Source organism: Podarcis filfolensis, assembly GCF_964270895.1.
Source record: "Podarcis filfolensis genome assembly, chromosome: 3".
NCBI lineage: Eukaryota > Metazoa > Chordata > Lepidosauria > Squamata > Lacertidae > Podarcis > Podarcis filfolensis.
The window spans coordinates 84,450,825-84,468,940 of NC_139606.1; the positions used below are offsets into that span (position 1 = coordinate 84,450,825).

The window sequence follows — 18,116 nt, forward strand, 5'->3', positions numbered from 1 at the left end:
CCACATGACCTGGAAGCTGTACTCCGGCTCCCTCGGCCAATAAAGCGAGATGAGTGCCGCAACCCCAGAGTTGGTCACAACTGGATCTAATGGTCAGGGGTCCCTTTACCTTTATATTTGCATCCAGCATCAAAGATCCTGCATAGAGATCTACCTGCATAGATCTACCTCCAAGGTAACTTCCACCTCTAATATTCCGGGATTCCAATGAAAATAAAAGTATTTTTTTATTTAAAAAAAAAACCCTGTAACTGGACTATCTTAAAGTAAGCGTTCTTCCTCACATAAGGAATTCCTCTTCTGAAAATGTTGACTGAGGGTACACGCATCCCTCGTCACAAAACGAAATATCTGTTTACAGTACTTGATTCTGAACTCTACACTTCCCATACAAATTAATGCACAATTGATGGGTTAACCGGCGAGCGTTCGCACAGCTAATCGACGTCTTTAACAGACCACATTTATAATCTGCACGTCGTTCGTTATTCCTAGCCATTCCTTTCGAAACGGCACAGGGAGAAGAAGCAGGACCCGGGAGTCCCTGAGCTTCAGAACCAAGCGAGAAGAAGAGCCGTCGAAGTGCGAAGGGGAGGGAGGAGGCTGTCGGAGCCGAGCCGAGCACCAGGCCCTTTTAAGGCGGAGGGAGCAAAGGGACGCGAGGCTCCGGACTCAGCCGCTATATAGGTCTGCAAGAGGCGGTCCGCGCTCCTCTCCTGGCTGTGCCGCGATCTCTGTCGTCAAGACCAGGCCGTGCTCCAGGCTTATCTCCCGCCGTCGATCAAAGTAAGCGGGGGGGGCTCTGATTCCCCCCACCCACCCCATTCCCAAAAGAGGGGCGCCGCGTGAGGCGACGACGGTGTCCCGAGGGATGCTGCGGGTAGAAGGGCAGAGGAGCGGCGCCGCACCTGCTTCCTCCGGGGAGCCATGTGCCCGCCGCCGCCTCTTCCTCGGCTAGGTCGGGCCCCAGACCCCGCGAAGGGTTTCCTCAGAGGCGCCGCTGACAGGATCCGCCGCGCAGACACGCGCGCGGGTGGGTGGGGGAGGGGGCCCAGCGCCACCCGGCCGAGGAGAGGCGGGCGCGCGCACTCGTGGGCCTAGCCAGGCCCGGTGCCCGAGCGCGTCATTCTCAGGGCCCGGAGCCCTGGCGCCTACCGCAGCCCCTGCCTCCCTCTCCCTCCCTCGAGGCCTTGCGGTTTCTCTTCCCCGCGCTCGGCTTCTCTTCTTAACCGGCCTTGGCTGAGCGCAGTTCATCGCGGGGGAGAAGGTGTGAAAGAAAAGCAAAACCACCCGCTCACCGATCATGGTGGATGGTGGCGGTTGCTGCTGCTGCTGCCGCCGCCGCCCTAATGGCGCTCATCTTCTAACGGCTTAAGTGGCCGGTTCAACAATGGCTCGCCTGGTCTCGGGTATCGCCTTGTGCCGAAAGGGAATCGGTTTAGCCTCGGCATCCCCAGGCAGCCGGCTTTTATCCCAGATGCAGCTAAGAAAACAGGAGAACTTGGACGGGAGGGGGCTTAGATCTAGGAATTCCCATTGTTTCAACTTAGGTTTAAATCTTGCTAATTGGGTTTTTACAAATGGCGGGCCAGTGAATGAAAACGTAGGGGAAGTTAAGCCTGCTGGCCCCCTGCTCTACTGCAAAACATGTGATGCAAGAAGATGCCTGCCGGTGGCCTTGATCTAGTTCAGCCTTGCACTAATCCTAGCAGGAGATAAGTCCTTTTCGTTCGCAGGAGCCGAGGAAGAAAGATAGTGGTGTCCCAGGAAACGTTCAGTGAATCTTTCTTTCACTCTAGCGAGCTGAAGTTCAGGACTCCATCATGCAGTGTCAGACTAACAGGGATGGGGAACCTATCAGCCTCCTGGTGCTGTAAGGCTCCTGCTCCTGCCAACATGACCACTGGTCAAGGATGATGGAAGTTGCAGTCCAACAGAAACTGGAGGACCATAGCTTCTCGTTCTTGCTGTGTAGACATAGCATGTGTAGCTGAGCTACACACAGTGTCTCTGCTTCACATCTTTCCTCTTGCAAACTGGACTAGCTAGCTTTCAGGAGGTCACTATTGCTGCCCAGTGTTTGTAGGAGGACAACAATGTGAGGATATGCCTTTCAAGGTGGTCGTAAGGATTACTGAGTTAATTTATACTAACCGCACTGAACACAAAGGTTCCAGGGTGGATCACATCAATGTAAAATACAACACTAAAAACAGTTTAAAAAACAAATTACAATCACAACTAGAGTGGGTCCTAGAATATATTTAAGTGTCAACAGTTAGGATAAAGAGATGTGTCTTCAGCATAAGACAAAAGCAGGATGGTGTCAGATGCACCACTAGAAAGGGAACGCCACAATTTAAGGCCCACCACACTTGAACTTCTGAGGGTGCCACAGCTACCAAGAAGACCCCCTCTGCTTATCTGAGCACCTAAGAGGATCTGTAGAGCAAGGAGGTGGTCTTTCAGGTAGTTGGGGCCTAGTTTGGGGCTTTTAACAGCAGTGTGAGCTCCATAAATTAAACCTGGAAACAAATTAGCAACTGATGAAGTTGTGGTAAATGTTAGTACTGTATCTCTGTATGAACCCTGTATGACAAAGATATTGACTTCTTGGTTTGTATTCCAGATGCCTGAAGAAATCCAAACCCAGCATGGCGAAGAGGAGGTGGAAACCTTTGCCTTCCAGGCAGAGATTGCCCAGCTTATGTCCCTGATAATCAACACCTTTTACTCCAACAAGGAAATCTTTATGCGGGAGATCATTTCCAACGCCTCTGATGTGAGTATGTTGACCTAGAGTTGGGAGGAAGGAGAAGAGCTGTCCGGAAGAAGGAATAATACTTAAATCTAGAATTTAAATAATTTATTTAAATTGAGTTTCCCATTGGAACTTCATATATTTCCCAAACAGTGGTGCACGCTCATTAGTTGAGCTATCCATAAACATTTAATTAAATAGAGCATTTATACTGTCTAGGAGGCTACACTACTTGCCAGCCATTTCTTCTAGTTGCAGAACACACCTGTTCTGTCCTGATCCCAAAAACAAAAAGTAAAAGACAATCCAAAAACTCCATTGCAGCATGCCTCCATTGCAGCACATTTTTTGTTTATTTAGAGATTAAGTGCCCAGAGCTTTCTAGAAGCAAGGCTTGGGCAGAGCAAGCTGTTAGGACATTTACTTTCTTTCTTTCTTCATATTCATAATGTCAGTTATGGAGTAGGTTGCAGAGTTCAAGAAGTTAAAGAATATGGCAGGCTTCAAAAGTACTGATCTGTGGACAAAATGAAGCCTGCCGGGGTCCTACTTTGCCTTGCAAGGCCCACCTGCCATAACATGGCATAAGGTGTGGGGCCTAGAAAGCCACAGAGCAATAATGAATAAATGTTTTCCTGGTTATTTCTCTGCAAGGGGGGCTTGCCATGGGTGTCTTTAAAACTTTGCCTCAAAGGCAAGCCCTGGGCACAATGGTATAGGTCTCCCAGTGATCCACAGAATGGCATTTCCTGGACCCAGACTCTAGATCCTGGCGCATTTCATCACTTGCTAGAGTCTAGCCCCCAGTATCAATCCCATAACAACAGTATAATATGGTATCTATTGCACAGTCCCAAACCGTTAGTAACAACATAGTACATAACCTTTGTGCCATTTGGTAATGATTGATCTTGAAAAATGTATTTTTACAGTGGTTCTTTATTTTTGAAGAAATGCAGCCTTTCCCTCAGTGTATTTGAGTTTTCACATAATTTTATTCAGATTTAATTGTCCTATCTTTTTAGAAAGGTAAACTTGGGATTTTTTCTTCTTCAAATCAGATTAAATGATTTCCCCTCATCTTGGCAATACTGAAAAAAAAGGCTTAGCAGTAGGTACAAACAGATTTATTTGATCAAGCCAACTGCTGGTATTAACTAGAAGTGAGCACTCACTTTCCATCTTTTACTAGGTAAAGCATGGACTGGTTACCTTAGAAGTTCAGACAGGGACAACCTTCCCAACCTGTTGCCCTTTAGATGTTGTTGGACTCCAGCGCCCATCAGCCCCAGCCAGTGTGGCTAGTGGTCAGAGATGATGGGAGCTGTGGTCTAATAACATTGGAGGACCACAGGTTGGGGAAGCCTGCATTATAGCATGCAATCTGTTTAGTGTGTTAGGGAGGTGGACAGTGTGGACAGGTTCCTACATTTAAAAAGCCTTCTGGAACAAACCAAAGATGCATTTAGTCTGGCATATTGTTTTTGTCAATGGATAGCTAGAGGCTCTCAAGATGCCCAAAAGAAGGGCATGAAGACATGTCGCCATTGTTTGCCGGTTGCTACAGAGCAGCTGTTTGTGGTTATAATGGCTGATTATATTCTCCTTTTAAATCCTCTAAGCCAGTGGCAATTGCCACACCTTATGACGACAAATTCTATAATTCTGCATTGTGTGCTGAAATACTTACTTGGTCCTAAATCTGCTACCCAAATTTTGTTGGGTCTAATATTATATATATGAGAGAGAGAGCTCACACACAATTTCCTGTTATCTATTTTTTAGCATCATGAATAATTTTATAAATCTCCCTCCTATTCTCCCTTCAGGAGTAGCTTGGCCAGCAGCAATGTTGGTTGCCACTTCCTGGGAAGGACAAGGCTGGGTGCAGTGGTAGGAGTGCTGGATTGGTTCTGCTGTGTAGCCCCAACCTCCTCACTGCCTAGCGCCTCTCCTTTCCCATCAACGGCAACCACTGGGGGGCTCTTGCTGTTGGTGTGCCTCACCAGTTGAGCCGCTCCTACCTTCCTTAGTTTATGAATAAGAGAGAGAGGGAGGTCTTCATGCTCTTCCTTCCAGGAGAGCAACAACCCTGTGTCAGGTTTGCTTCTGGGACTTCGTTTAAGCAGAACCTTCTCATGCAGAAGCAGTGTTCTGACATGGATTGATCACATTGGCTCAATTTCTTCCTCTCACCCTCAGAAGCAGCTTTGCAGTAGGCATGTGCTAACAAGTGCTGGGGGAACTGGTTCACCTCTCCTTCATACTGCTCTGAGATTTTACTCATCCCTTTCTGAACGGGCTTTGTTCCTTCTTAAGCCTCCGGCAGAGTTTTGTTTTGACGGTATAGCTGGCTCTAGTGGGCCCCTTTAAAGTCCTACCTGGAAACAATGATTGGAATGGATTTCAGCATGGCTCCAGTTCTAGGGTGTGGGCAAGTGTTGGCATCATATTTCAAAATAGTCTAATAAACAGATGAGAATCCAAAACAAACAAAAAAATGCCTGTGAAATACTCATAGTAAAAAAAGGGGGGTCCAATTTGTTCCAGTAGCCTAATAGGTTTTAAAAAGTAGAAATAAGAAATCACTGTTGCAAGTTTGCTTTATGAGAGTGTTAACTTATGTGTCATGATAAAGTCATATTTGAGCAGAATGAACTTCTTAGGATAAGTGTTATTCCTGAGGTCCAGTGGTTACCCTGTAGTCCTAGGTAATGGTTTTTTAAAAAACAACAAGGAAACAAAAAAATACTCCATTGTTTTTAAAAGTCGTATAACAACATTAAAATGGAATTGGTGATACAAGTAAAATGCTAACATTTTCTCTGCCCTATTTTGAGAAGTTGTCAAGAATTAAATGGATTTATGTTAGCTTTGGTGTTCAGAAATTTCTCTTCCTCATTCATTTCAGTAACAACAAATTGGATCCCCAAGCTTTGTAAATTCCATGTAATTTAACAGCAAACAAAGTGAAAGTTGGGCGGTGGGGCTTAAACATCACAGGACAACTGTTTGCTGTCATCATTGGATATGTGGAATATAAAGTGACTGAGATTTGTATTTTTATATAGCAAATTTCAAACGGCTACTTAGCGTCACAACAATGCCGTTAACTTTGACAACGGTTTGTAAATCTGAAAACTGATAGCATCATGAAACATTTTGTTTGCTTACATGCAGTTCTGTGGAAGTGGTACAGATTCTGAAATTGAGATTGTTCGATCGTCCCATCCTTACCTATTTTTTCTTGTCTCATAGGCACTGGACAAGATCCGCTATGAGAGTCTGACAGATCCCTCAAAGCTGGAAAGTGGCAAAGAGCTGAAGATAGATATCATTCCCAATCCCCATGATCGCACCCTCACCTTGGTGGACACCGGTATTGGCATGACAAAGGCAGACCTTATCAACAATCTGGGCACCATTGCGAAGTCTGGCACCAAAGCCTTCATGGAAGCCTTGCAGGTGGGTGGCTGGTGGATGAGATTTTTGGAAAGGATGGAGAGCAACAACTTTAGTTTGTTGACTTAAATAAGCAGAGAGACAAGGGATCTGGCATATAGAGGAATGCTTGAATTTCACATTCAAAGAAACGGATTCTTTAGCAGGAAACCTGAATCTCTTACTTAACATCTATATTAGAAATTAAAATAATTACATGCAAAGTAGGCAAATTGGTGCTTATTTAACAACATTCTACTGGAGAGGAACAGAACTGTACAGGTATCTAATCCCCTTGATATGTGGAAATTATGTCTCATGCGCTCTTCTGAGAATTTCATCAGCCACTATCCATGCACTTTATATATAATCTTATGGTAGGGAACCTGTGCTCCTCCTGATGCCACCTGATTTAAATTCCTACCATCCCTGGCCATTGGCCATGTTCTCTGGGGCTGAGGAGAGTTGGTTTCCAGTAAATTAGGGCCACAGGTCCCTCTCCCTGATTTTAAGAGGAAGAAGGCTGCTTTTAATATAATCAAAATTGAGGCTTTCAGGATGTTGAATCCTTTGCCTATGAATTTTCATTTTTTTCACAAAATACAGCACCTCGCTCATAAGCTGCTTCACTGTTTTGCACCATTCCTATTTTTAAAATAAACAAAAAAAAATCTAAATTCATTATAAAGGTGCATCTAACCTGGGTGTTGCCTTATTTCCTGCCAGCTCTTCATGTCTAGAACATAGCTTTCTGGTTATTTAGAAACTGTGTGTATGCATATGTATGTTAGGTTTCCTTTCCAGGCATCTAGTCTCTCTTCTTCCATCTACAGGCTGGTGCAGACATCTCCATGATTGGACAGTTCGGTGTGGGCTTTTACTCTGCTTACCTTGTGGCTGAGAAGGTTGTGGTTATCACCAAGCACAACGATGATGAACAGTATGCCTGGGAGTCATCTGCAGGCGGCTCCTTCACTGTCAAAACTGACCATGGTATGTGATGGCGGATGCCCCCAATAGCAAGTGATCAAGGGGTTCTCAAATGCTGTCTTGAATTAGAAGTAGAAGGGGGACTATGGCAGTCTCATACATGACCCAGAAGTAGGAACAATAGTACAATGGTACCTCTGGTTACAAACACCTCAGGTTACAAACACTTGGGGTTACAGACTCAGCTAACCCAGAAGTAGTACCTCAGGTTAAGAACTTTACCTCAGGATGAGAACAGAAATCGCGGCGGGGGGAGGCCCCATTAGCTAAAGTGGTACCTCAGGTTAAGAACAGACCTCAGGAACAAATTAAGTACGTAACCAGAGGTACCACTGTAATCCTTCCTCTTCTCTTCTTTTCTGCCCTCTGCTGGTGAGGTTGAGCAGTAACCAGCAAAAAAGACTTGTTACCCAGGAGACCTTTCAGTCATTTCCAAAAGAGCATGGAGGTCATTCATGGTGCATCAGCACATTGTGTGCTGGTCCCAGAATCCCTCTGATATGTTGCTGGGACTTCCCACATCATTTACAGTGCATTTGGGATCTCTGTTTTTCTGGTTTCGTGAGGCAGATTGAGCATGAAGTGACATTTTTCACTTTTAAATAATATTTTATTAAGCAGGATGTATAAATAAAATCTCTTCTCCACCACAGAATTCTCAAAAGCATTCCATAAGGAAATAAAAAAGAAACCATAATTATCTGTTGATGCAAGAGATACAAAATAAATGTATTATCTGCGTCACCTCATGCTTTTCATATTTCTGAGGCAGCTATAAATAGGTGTCCTTGCATATTGTCATTAGGTGCATAGCTTGAGTTTGCAGGGGAGGAAATGGCAACACTAGTTGTCAATCAAGATGTCGACCCAGTGTGTGACAGCTGTAAAAAAGACAAATTCCATACTAGGATCATTAGGAAATGAATTGAAAATAAAACTGCCAATATCACAAGTGTCATTATAAAAATCTGGACTGCATCTGAAACACGGAGGGAAAATTGCGGCATTTAGGACTTTTTAATTTAGAGAAAAGGCAAGTAAGAGGTGACATGATAGAAGTTTGAAAAATTAAGCATGGCATGGAGAAAGTGGATAGAGAAATGTTTTTCTCCCTCATAACACTAGAACTCCTGGGCATCTAATGAAACTGAATGATGGAGGTTTTGGGACAGGAAGAAAGGCATTCATTCACATAGCACAAAGATAAACTTTGGAATTTGCTCCCACCAAAGCAGTGATAGCCACCAACTTGGATGGCTTTAAAAGAAGATTAGAGAAGTTTGTGGAGGATAAGGCTCTCAATGGCTTAGGGAGAGCACTCCTGTTTGTGAATTTGACACAGGAATCCAGTTAGCCACTCTATGAACAGGATGCTGGACTAGATAAATCATTTGCCTGATCCAGCAGGCTCTTACCTTCTTTCTAGTAGCCTCATAAAAGGGACGTGGGTGGCGCTGTGGGTTAAACCACAGGGCCTAGGGCTTGCCAATCAGAAGGTTAGCAGTTTGAATCCTCGTGACGTAGTGAGCTCCCGTTGCTTGGTCCCTGCTCCTGCCAACCTAGCAGTTGGAAGGCACGTCAAAATGCAAGTAGATAAATAGGTACCGCTCCGGCCAGAAGGTAAACGGCGTTTCCGTGTGCTGCTCTGGTTCGCCAGAAGCGGCTTAGTCATACTGGCCACATGACCCAGAAGCTGTACACCGGCTCCCTCGGCCAATAAAGCGAGATGAGCGCCACAACCCCAGAGTCGTCCGCGACTGGACCCAGTGGTCAGGGGTCCCTTTACCTTTACCTTTAGTAGCCTCATAGGTTTCCTCTGAACAATCTTAGGCTGCATATGTACACTTAAGAAAGAGTTCTTACCAATTATAAGACCTACAACTTGCTCTTAGAAGACAAAAACTAAGTTTTTTATATCAGCCTCTCCAAAACAAGGACTACCTCCCCCAATAATGGCCAGTCTTCTACCTGCTGGAGATGTTGGCTCTGACCAGGAACACTTTCTAAGGAACCGCAGACCTGACATGGCCTTCTGGAGTCTCCCACCAGCCTTCACCAACCTAGTGCTCCCCAGATGTTTTGGACTGCAGCTCCACAACCCAGGCTTAGTTCCTCTTGTTGTTTGTTTTAGGCGAACCCATTGGCCGTGGTACCAAAGTGATCTTGCACCTGAAGGAAGATCAGACTGAATACCTGGAGGAACGTCGCATCAAGGAAGTGGTGAAGAAGCACTCTCAGTTCATCGGCTACCCTATCACTCTCTATGTAGGTATACGAGAGGAGCTGCTCCAGGGGGGGGTCAAATGAGTTTCATTTCCACAGCCACTTTTAGGTGTATGGTGGAAACTGTTCCACATTGTGCTGCTGTTGGAGTGCTAAAGTCTCTCCATGAAGGAGAGCCCAGGCATGGTATGTGCAGGAGGGAGAGCTGGACTATTCATATACCGCCTATACTTGTAGAGCAGTCCTGCAGCTTTTGAAATGGATTTTATAGGAGCATTGTACTTGCCTGTGGCTTAGACTGCTATTGATTTTATTTATTGAATTTCATTTCAGACCCATCTTCAACACAAAAATGAATTTGGGAATCCGTTTCTTAATTGTTGTTATATGTATCTATTGCGGTAGTGCTGCTGTTAATGAGCCACCTTAAATCAGACCATGACCCAATATTGGGTCCCGACACACCAGTTGATGGGTGAAGTCTTGCATGCTTTAAAGTGTTTAGGGTGCTAAAGTGAAGTGGCTCTTGCAATTTCAAGTGTGGCTTCACTTGGGAAGCATTCTCATCTGTTGCAGTGGAGAGCAGCTCCATCCCGTGGTGGGCTTTTTAAAAAGTTCTGCCACATCTTGGGTTGTGGCCTGGTCACAGACCTGAGAAAGCAGTGGGCACACTGGATGGTAGCGGTGTTTTGAAACTCTGCTCCCTTGACTAGCGTGAGAAGCAGACCGGCTATACTCTTCCTGGTGGAAGTATAGGTGTGAAGTTGGCAAGAGAAAGGGTGCCTATCTGTGTGTGCATGCTTCATACATGGTACAATAATCCCCCATTCTCTGAATATGGCTCACGCCCAGGTTTGACCCTTTTAACTTTAACCTTCTTGATAAACCTGCAGTACAGTAACAAGGTTCTCTTCTTGCAGCTGGAGAAGGAGCGTGAGAAGGAAATCAGCGACGATGAGGCGGAGGAGGAAAAAGTGGAGAAGGAGGATGAAGAGGCAGCCCCCAAAGATGAAGAGGAGAAGCCCAAGATTGAAGATGTGGGCTCAGATGAAGAGGAGGAAGGTGGCAAGAGCAAGAAGAAGACCAAGAAGATCAAGGAAAAGTACATCGACCAGGAGGAACTGAACAAGACCAAGCCCATCTGGACCCGAAACCCTGATGACATCACTCAGGAGGAGTATGGCGAGTTCTACAAGAGCTTGACTAATGATTGGGAAGACCATCTGGCTGTTAAGGTGAGAGTGGTAGATATCTCTGCTGATATCTACTGTACTTGGTTCTCTGTATCGAGCAAAGGCCCAGAGAAAGTAGCAGACAAGATGGCAATACAGGGCAGCAGCGTCTGCTAACTAAGAAGCTGAGTACTTAAATAGGGTTGCCATACATCTGGAATTTCCTGGACATACCCAGAATACTGTGGTTGGCAGCAGTGCCCAGGCAGCAATTGGCAAAATGTCTGAAAAAATTCAGATGTATGGCAGCCCATGCTGGCAGTGTGGTTTTTCCATTTAAAAAAAGCTCAACAACTTTGCCACTGCCAAGCAACCTTTTATGTCCAGATTTTTGAAATATGGCAACCCTAACTGAAGAGTGTATGCATTATTATGTGAAGGGGATAGAAGAGACAGCTTCATGGAGGAAGAAGCTTGCAGTTCTTCACTGCGATATATTTTCTAAGTGTCGCTAGGTTTCATTAGAGTTGTCTGCACCCATTCATAGTTGCCCAGTGGGTAAAAGTATAGCTATGTTTTAAAGTATTAACTGAGGTATCATTGAAAAGTTTAAAAAACAAACAAACACACCCCCTCAGGCTAGAGGAGAGAAGGGTCTCTTGAGTGAAATAATTGGAACTAGGTGTATGGCTGCCAGATTCCATGCTGGGGCAAGTTTTTGTCCATTTCCAGCTGTGTTCTGGGTTGCAAATGAACAGGTGCAACTTCTCTTGTCCGTATAGCACTAATGGAATAAGTGGCACCTGTTGAACTCTACTGGGGTGCAAGAAATTCTAGCACAGTGGAGTCTCTGAAGTTTCCTCTTGCCTAGCAAGTTTTGCCAGGATATCTAACAAGTCCAGTCCACACAGAAGTCTTTCTATGGTATTTTTGCTGCCAGTGTGTGTTTTCCCCAAAGGGCTGCTCACTAGCTCATCTGATGTTCCCAAACTTCACAGCACTTCTCTGTGGAGGGGCAGTTGGAATTCCGGGCGCTTCTCTTCATCCCACGCCGGGCCCCGTTTGACCTCTTTGAGAACAAGAAGAAAAAGAACAACATCAAGCTCTATGTGAGGCGCGTCTTCATTATGGACAGCTGTGATGAACTCATCCCAGAGTACCTGAGTAAGCTCCCTCTTTCTGTTCCTGCTTTACCTCACTTAGAATATTGGGCTGTTTTTTATCGCCCTTGTTTGACCCATCTCTGCAATGCCAGTATTGAACTATCATTTTATTCTGGTTTTTCAAACTCCCAAAACAAGGTGGCATCGCTAGATGCTTATGGACTACAAGTCCCATCATCCTTAACCATTGGTCATGCTAGGTGGAGCTGATGGGAATTGGAGTGACGCATGTTCCCCATCGCTGATCTCTAGCAAAGCTGTATCTCCCACCCCAGCTAGCCTGGCTTAGTGTACTCATTATCTTCCTCTGCTATTTGTAGAACTGTGGCGGGGCAGGGGGGAATTAGTGCAAGGGGGTCATGACATAGGTTAGCTCCCTCTGTGCAAGTTCTCTTTGCGCTGTTCCTCCCAAACACCTGAGGCTTGCATTTCCAATTGGGCACTGTTTTGCTTATAAAATGCTTTCGTAGGCTGGGATGAAGTACCACCTGGCCTAACCTGCCACCCACCCATTCATCCTCTCCTTAAAAAATAATAATAATACTGCACAATATTGGTCCAAGGAAGAGAATCAAACCATACAGCAATTCTATGGAAAACCAAACCATATGAAAATCTGCAGGGTGGAGACTCTGAAAATGAGCAAAGCCCTTCTGCTGAGTTCTGCAAAGGGCACTTTTGGGGAAGGCTGAATTGCCATGTATGTACACACTTTCTTGTCCCTTCTCCCTGGATCACTTATGTAGAACAAAGAAATGGTACTCCCTTACTCAGATTACCTATCAGTTGTCATGGCTCGTTTAGTCTCTGATTTTATTTCTTCCTTTCTTTTGTTAAATCAGACTTCATCCGGGGTGTAGTAGATTCCGAGGATCTGCCCCTGAACATCTCCCGTGAGATGTTGCAACAAAGCAAGATTCTCAAAGTGATTCGCAAGAACATCGTCAAGAAATGCCTGGAGCTTTTTGCAGAGCTGGCAGAGGACAAAGAAAACTACAAGAAGTTCTACGAGGCCTTCTCCAAAAATCTCAAGGTGAGAGCTGACCAGCCCACTGCCTCAGACTGGATTGAGCACAGTAACTTGGGCAGCAAAACAATCTGTTGCAGTAGAATTTTTTGCTCCTGACTTCTACTACCCTGTGTTTTGTTTTGTTTTGTTTTTAATTATGGGAAGTGTTCTTTAAAAAAACCAGTTCTAGTCCTCATAATTGTGAAAAGGCCGGGAAATCTTCAGGCCATAAGCATCTGCTCAGAAAAGTGGAGAGTGAAGCTAAGCAGTAATTTTAATTACCAGAAAGCTTAACTCTAGCCTGAACACCTGTTGCCCTGCATGTCCATTTATTAGCCTGGCCAGTTGGGTACCTATTTATTTAGAGCCCAATTCTTCTCTCCCCAACCACCCTGGGTTCGGCTGCCCATCTGTCAATAGTGACATTTTTTTGCCTACACTATTTGGAATCTGTAAATCCAAATAAATGCATCTAAAACATCTTTTGCCCATAGCTGGGGATCCATGAGGACTCTACCAACAGGAAACGCCTGTCAGAACTGTTGCGGTACCACACTTCCCACTCCGGCGACGAGATGAATTCCCTCTCTGAATATGTGTCCCGTATGAAGGAAAACCAGAAAAGCATCTATTACATCACAGGTAAATAATACCTGCTGTCAGGACAAAGCTGATCAAACCTTGTCTCCTCACAGTGGAATGATGATTCCTTTGAGCAGGAATCTTTGGTTATAGTGGAACCTGGGAATTTTATTTCCACTGAACTCGCCTTGGCTGCTCTGGCATCAATTTCTGAGTTATTTGTGCCTTTGGTCAATTCTCCTTAATAGATTACCTTCCTTGGATCTTCTGGGGGTGGTGGCTCTTTTCTTTAATTGAAGAGAGATTGAAAACCCAACTCTAATCTTCATGATTCCAGAGACATGAGCTAAAAACCTCCAAGTTTTAATTAAACGTTGTGAAACCAGTAAGAGTTAATTCAGAAGGACTTCCAAATATCTGTCAATTCTTTTACACATCTTTGCCCCCCATTTCAAAATTTTAGAGTTCCAGTCTAATTTCTCAGTGCATGATAAAAAATGGGAAAACACACCTTGCAAGGTCCTAAATTGCACAATCCACATAATGTGTGCTGATTAAATTGCGCAAAAGGGAGGCACATTTATAATAGGAACTGAAGTTTAGAATCAGCAAATGTAGACCCAAAATACAGCTTGATTTGCTCTGTACTAGAATATTGGTCTCTATTAGAAGATAAACTTGGTGCCCTCTGTTTTGAGTGTTGGGTGCAAAAATCTCCTGCTTTGATACCTTCCTAGTCTTGCCAGGTTTGGGGGCCCCATCCACAAGGCTTAGCAAAGTGCAAGACCAGCTGAAACATGCTTGTTAGAGCAACATTACTCTTTAAAAATGGAGCTTTGTTGGAGCCCATGATGTGCAGCCTGATGTTAGCTCCTCTAATCTCTTGTGCTGCAGGTGAGAGCAAGGAGCAGGTGGCTAACTCTGCCTTTGTGGAGCGAGTGAGGAAACGTGGTTTTGAGGTGGTGTACATGACAGAGCCCATCGATGAGTATAGCGTCCAGCAGCTGAAGGAATTTGATGGCAAGACCTTGGTGTCCGTCACCAAAGAAGGGCTGGAGCTGCCAGAGGATGAGGACGAGAAGAAGAAGATGGAGGAGAGCAAAGCCAAGTTTGAGAACCTTTGCAAACTCATGAAGGAAATCCTGGAGAAGAAAGTTGAAAAGGTGAGTGTGCTTTGTCCCTTTATCTGCCTGACCGCACACATGTGCCAAGAAGGCAGAGGGCCTTCTTGGTAGTGGTGCCCTCCCTTCAGATGTCAAGGAGATAAAGAATTACACAACTTTTAGAAGACATCTGAAGGCAGCCCTGTATCAGGAGGTTTTTAAAGCTTGTTTTTATTATATTTTTAGATATGCTGTAAGCCACCCAGAGTGGCTGGGGAAACTTAGCCAGATGGGTTAAGAATAATAAGAATAATAAACATTTTTTGATGAAGGCTCATGATTTGGCATCTGGTGTCTTATCTAGGTGACGGTCTCAAACAGGCTGGTCTCCTCGCCCTGCTGTATTGTCACCAGCACCTATGGCTGGACCGCCAACATGGAACGTATCATGAAGGCCCAGGCCTTGCGAGACAACTCCACCATGGGCTACATGATGGCCAAGAAGCACCTGGAGATCAATCCTGACCACCCCATTGTAGAGACACTGCGTCAGAAGGCGGAGGCAGACAAGAACGACAAGGCCGTCAAGGACCTTGTGGTGCTGCTCTTTGAGACAGCACTGCTTTCCTCTGGCTTCTCCTTGGAGGATCCACAGACTCACTCCAACCGTATCTATAGGATGATCAAGCTGGGGCTCGGTAAGTTGCTGGGAGATGGGGAGCAGCAAAGCCTATTTCTTCTGCCATTGAGGAGATGGAATGTGGCCAGTTAAGAGAGGTTTATAGCCTTTTTGTGACCCTGATGCATTCAATCCAGGGCTTGTCAAACAACTTGGGTTTTTTGGCCTCAGGAAGGTCCAGTTTACTTGGTTACTCTATCCACAAATCCACACTCATTCTTCTCTAGCCTTGGGGAAAACTGTGTTGTGGAAGTGGTGGTGGGAACATGAATGTGGGTTAGTCACATAGAATTGTGACGTTGTGAAAAGGGCAGGAGAGGTATAGCAGTGGGGAGTGTTTTTATAAGTGAGGCCTGGTGAGCAGAAGGATGTGAAATTGCCTGTAGCTGGTGTGGAAAGCAGACTTGGAACCTAAATGTCAATTAATTTTGGGAGTACCAAGAAAGAATTCCAGCCTGTAACACAGGGTGGTGGGTGTGAAGGTATGAGAGCCCAAGCGAAGATTGGACCTTTTCCATGACTTTGTTACTGATGGAAGTGTCTGTTCTCTCAGTACCTGCCCCCCAGCATCTACAACATGGAGATAACTTTGCCGCACCTTTCCAGGCTGTTGTAAACATTACTGAGATTGCGATGGATATTGGCAAATGTTCTTTAGTCTGCCCACTTTTTCTAAAAATTGTAGATACATACCTAAGGAGCTTCTACGAAGGGCATTCTGTAGTACTGTAGCATAAGGCTGACAAGTCTTTGCTTTGTTACTTCTACATGTGTGGCCTTATTAAAGACCTGTTAGGGCACTGAATCTCCTTGTATGTAAACAAACCTGCAGGGAAAAGCTCTGCAGGGTCATGGCTCTGAGCTCTCCACACGCTTGAGGACAAAGGCCTAAAGTGAGGCCCCTCACTTCAGGCCCTCCTGCTTTTGGAGGGCTCCAAACTGAGTACAACCAATGTGCCACAGGGGGCAGGATACTTGCTTGCAAATGAGAAAGGAATGCAAGTCTGGCTCTTAAAGTGACCCTTTCTAGCCTTGAACGGCCTAAAAATGATTTTCTATTGCACACTTACTATTTCAGGGATTGATGAAGATGAGGTTGCTGCTGAAGAGCCTAGTGCCGCTGTCTCTGAAGATATTCCCCCTCTGGAAGGAGACGAGGATGCCTCACGCATGGAGGAGGTGGATTAAAGAGAGGGCGCTGACCTCCCCCTCTGTCTTGCCCCCATCCATTCCCTGCACCATCGCCTTGCTCAGGAAGACTGGCTCCGGCAGTGCTCTGGCATGCCTTCGTAAGCAGTCTCTCACTACCTTCCTGTATAATTGGTAGCCAGTGTGACAAGGGGTCTTCACACCTATCTGATCTGTCTTTCTGCTTGTTTAGAAAAAAATGCTGCTTTAGGGGAAAGGGACCGGCCCACTGGTTTTAGGTTTTCCCTCCCCCCATGCGGGTTTTATCCTTTTTCTGCTGGGCCACCAAGCATCCATCCTACCATAGCTGAGGTGAACACAGTGAATGTCCTCCCCACTAATAGAGCAGTGAGTTGACTCCTTGCCTCCCTCCCTCACTGCTGCCCTTTGTCCTCAGAGAGCAGGGACTTGTACTCTTGTTGGCTGTTTGTATTTGGTTTTGTTTTACTGGAATTAAAATAACAAAGAATGTGGTTTACAATGAAGTGGTATTGTGATGGATTTCTTTTCTTGTGGAGCACATGGACCTTGTCACAAACAGGTGCAGAGAGCCATACCCCCTCCCAATTCAAGAGTGGAAACTGTTCCTAGTTCAGGTGTCGTGTGCCAGAACACCCCGACCTCCTTGAGCTTGTGTGTACATGTGGAATTCTGAGAAAGTGTTGTGGGCACTCCAGCCTCAAAATGGCTCCTCTTGCATTTGCATGATATTTACATGGAGTATTCCCCTAAGCCAATATCAAACTACAGATCTGACATCTAAAAATCCTAGATCCAGCAATTGTCAGTACAAATATTGGATTCTCAAAACAAATCCTTAGGGTTTTTACAAGGGTTCTTCTGCAAATTATAAATGAATTAAAGCCGCATGGCATTGGTTTTTACACTGGGCAGAAACATGCCATGGAACAAAACTGTAGACCTCAAATGTGATCTGTTGTTTTTAGGGGATTTCTTGTGGGCACACCTTACAAAAACAATGAGTATACGTGCCAGAGTAAAAATGTTCCTCATGGTGCCCCAAAGCCCCCACCCTGGAACCCACATTGCTGCTTCCATTGCCATATTCATGCTGGTTAGAGGGCATACGGAGATAACGGGGTGTGGAGGAACGGCTCTGGACAAGAACAAACCTCCAGCAATTCAATCTGTTTCAATGGGTTCAGGTTCTCATGGGTTCCAGGTCTCTCTTGGCCTTGGTGGGTGCATGTGCTTTATGGGACCATGTTGGGGACTCCCAACTGCGGGTTGTTAGGGGAAGCATCTTTGGGTGCCTCCATATGAAGTGCGTTGAGCAAAATGGTATGGTATCACAGTCACTTTTGGAAACACACTTGGTCTGTTGGCCATAAGTTACCCATCCCTGCTCCCCGTTGTCATTGTGCAACAAGATGACTTATTTTCAAGTCAATTCTCTTGTAAAAAAACCCCACCTGCTTAGTTTCGCTTCCTGAAGGTGGTAGGACTATTTTGGCATGTTCAGAAACTGTCTCTTAAGTAGTCATGTTTCTTACATGCTTCTCTTTACTGGCGTCTGCTCTGCAGCAGGGGTTGACAACTGCTTTGGGCTTGTGGGCAAGGCACACCCTGCAGCCATGCATAGTTGCATATGCATACAATACAATCCTGCTGCCAAGCCTGCTTCCAGCAGGGGGTGCTGATGGTTCAGTCTCGTGTAGGAAGAGTCCAGAGCATTCCCTTCACTGGCTTTGCTCCTGGCCCTTTGGATGCTTTTTCCTAGCCAGAATCTGTTCCTGAACTGTGAATCTTGCTTGCCTGGATGTACATGGGGGTTGTAGAAACAT

General features: G+C 45.4%; 1 protein-coding gene across 1 annotated transcript; it reads left to right on the plus strand.

Annotated features, from left to right (window-relative positions):
• Positions 1-499: 499 nt before the first annotated feature.
• On the plus strand, positions 500-16,796 carry HSP90AB1 (heat shock protein 90 alpha family class B member 1). Its single transcript, XM_083604517.1, has 12 exons — positions 500-786; positions 2,630-2,782; positions 6,020-6,226; positions 7,036-7,195; positions 9,324-9,457; positions 10,336-10,650; positions 11,586-11,751; positions 12,593-12,783; positions 13,254-13,401; positions 14,236-14,504; positions 14,809-15,142; positions 16,202-16,796. The coding sequence occupies exons 2-12, from the start codon at positions 2,630-2,632 to the stop codon at positions 16,309-16,311; spliced, it is 2,187 nt and encodes a 728-aa protein (XP_083460643.1). The 5' UTR covers positions 500-786; the 3' UTR covers positions 16,312-16,796.
• The last annotated feature ends 1,320 nt before the right edge of the window (positions 16,797-18,116 follow it).

Bases quoted from the DNA above. Each gene is read 5' to 3' on its own strand.
- HSP90AB1 (XM_083604517.1), top strand. From the start codon at position 2,630: ATGCCTGAAGAAATCCAAACCCAGCATGGCGAAGAGGAGGTGGAAACC. The intron at 2,783-6,019 runs GTGAGTATGTTG...CTTGTCTCATAG, and splicing joins TCATTTCCAACGCCTCTGAT to GCACTGGACAAGATCCGCTA. The intron at 10,651-11,585 runs GTGAGAGTGGTA...CAAACTTCACAG, and splicing joins AAGACCATCTGGCTGTTAAG to CACTTCTCTGTGGAGGGGCA.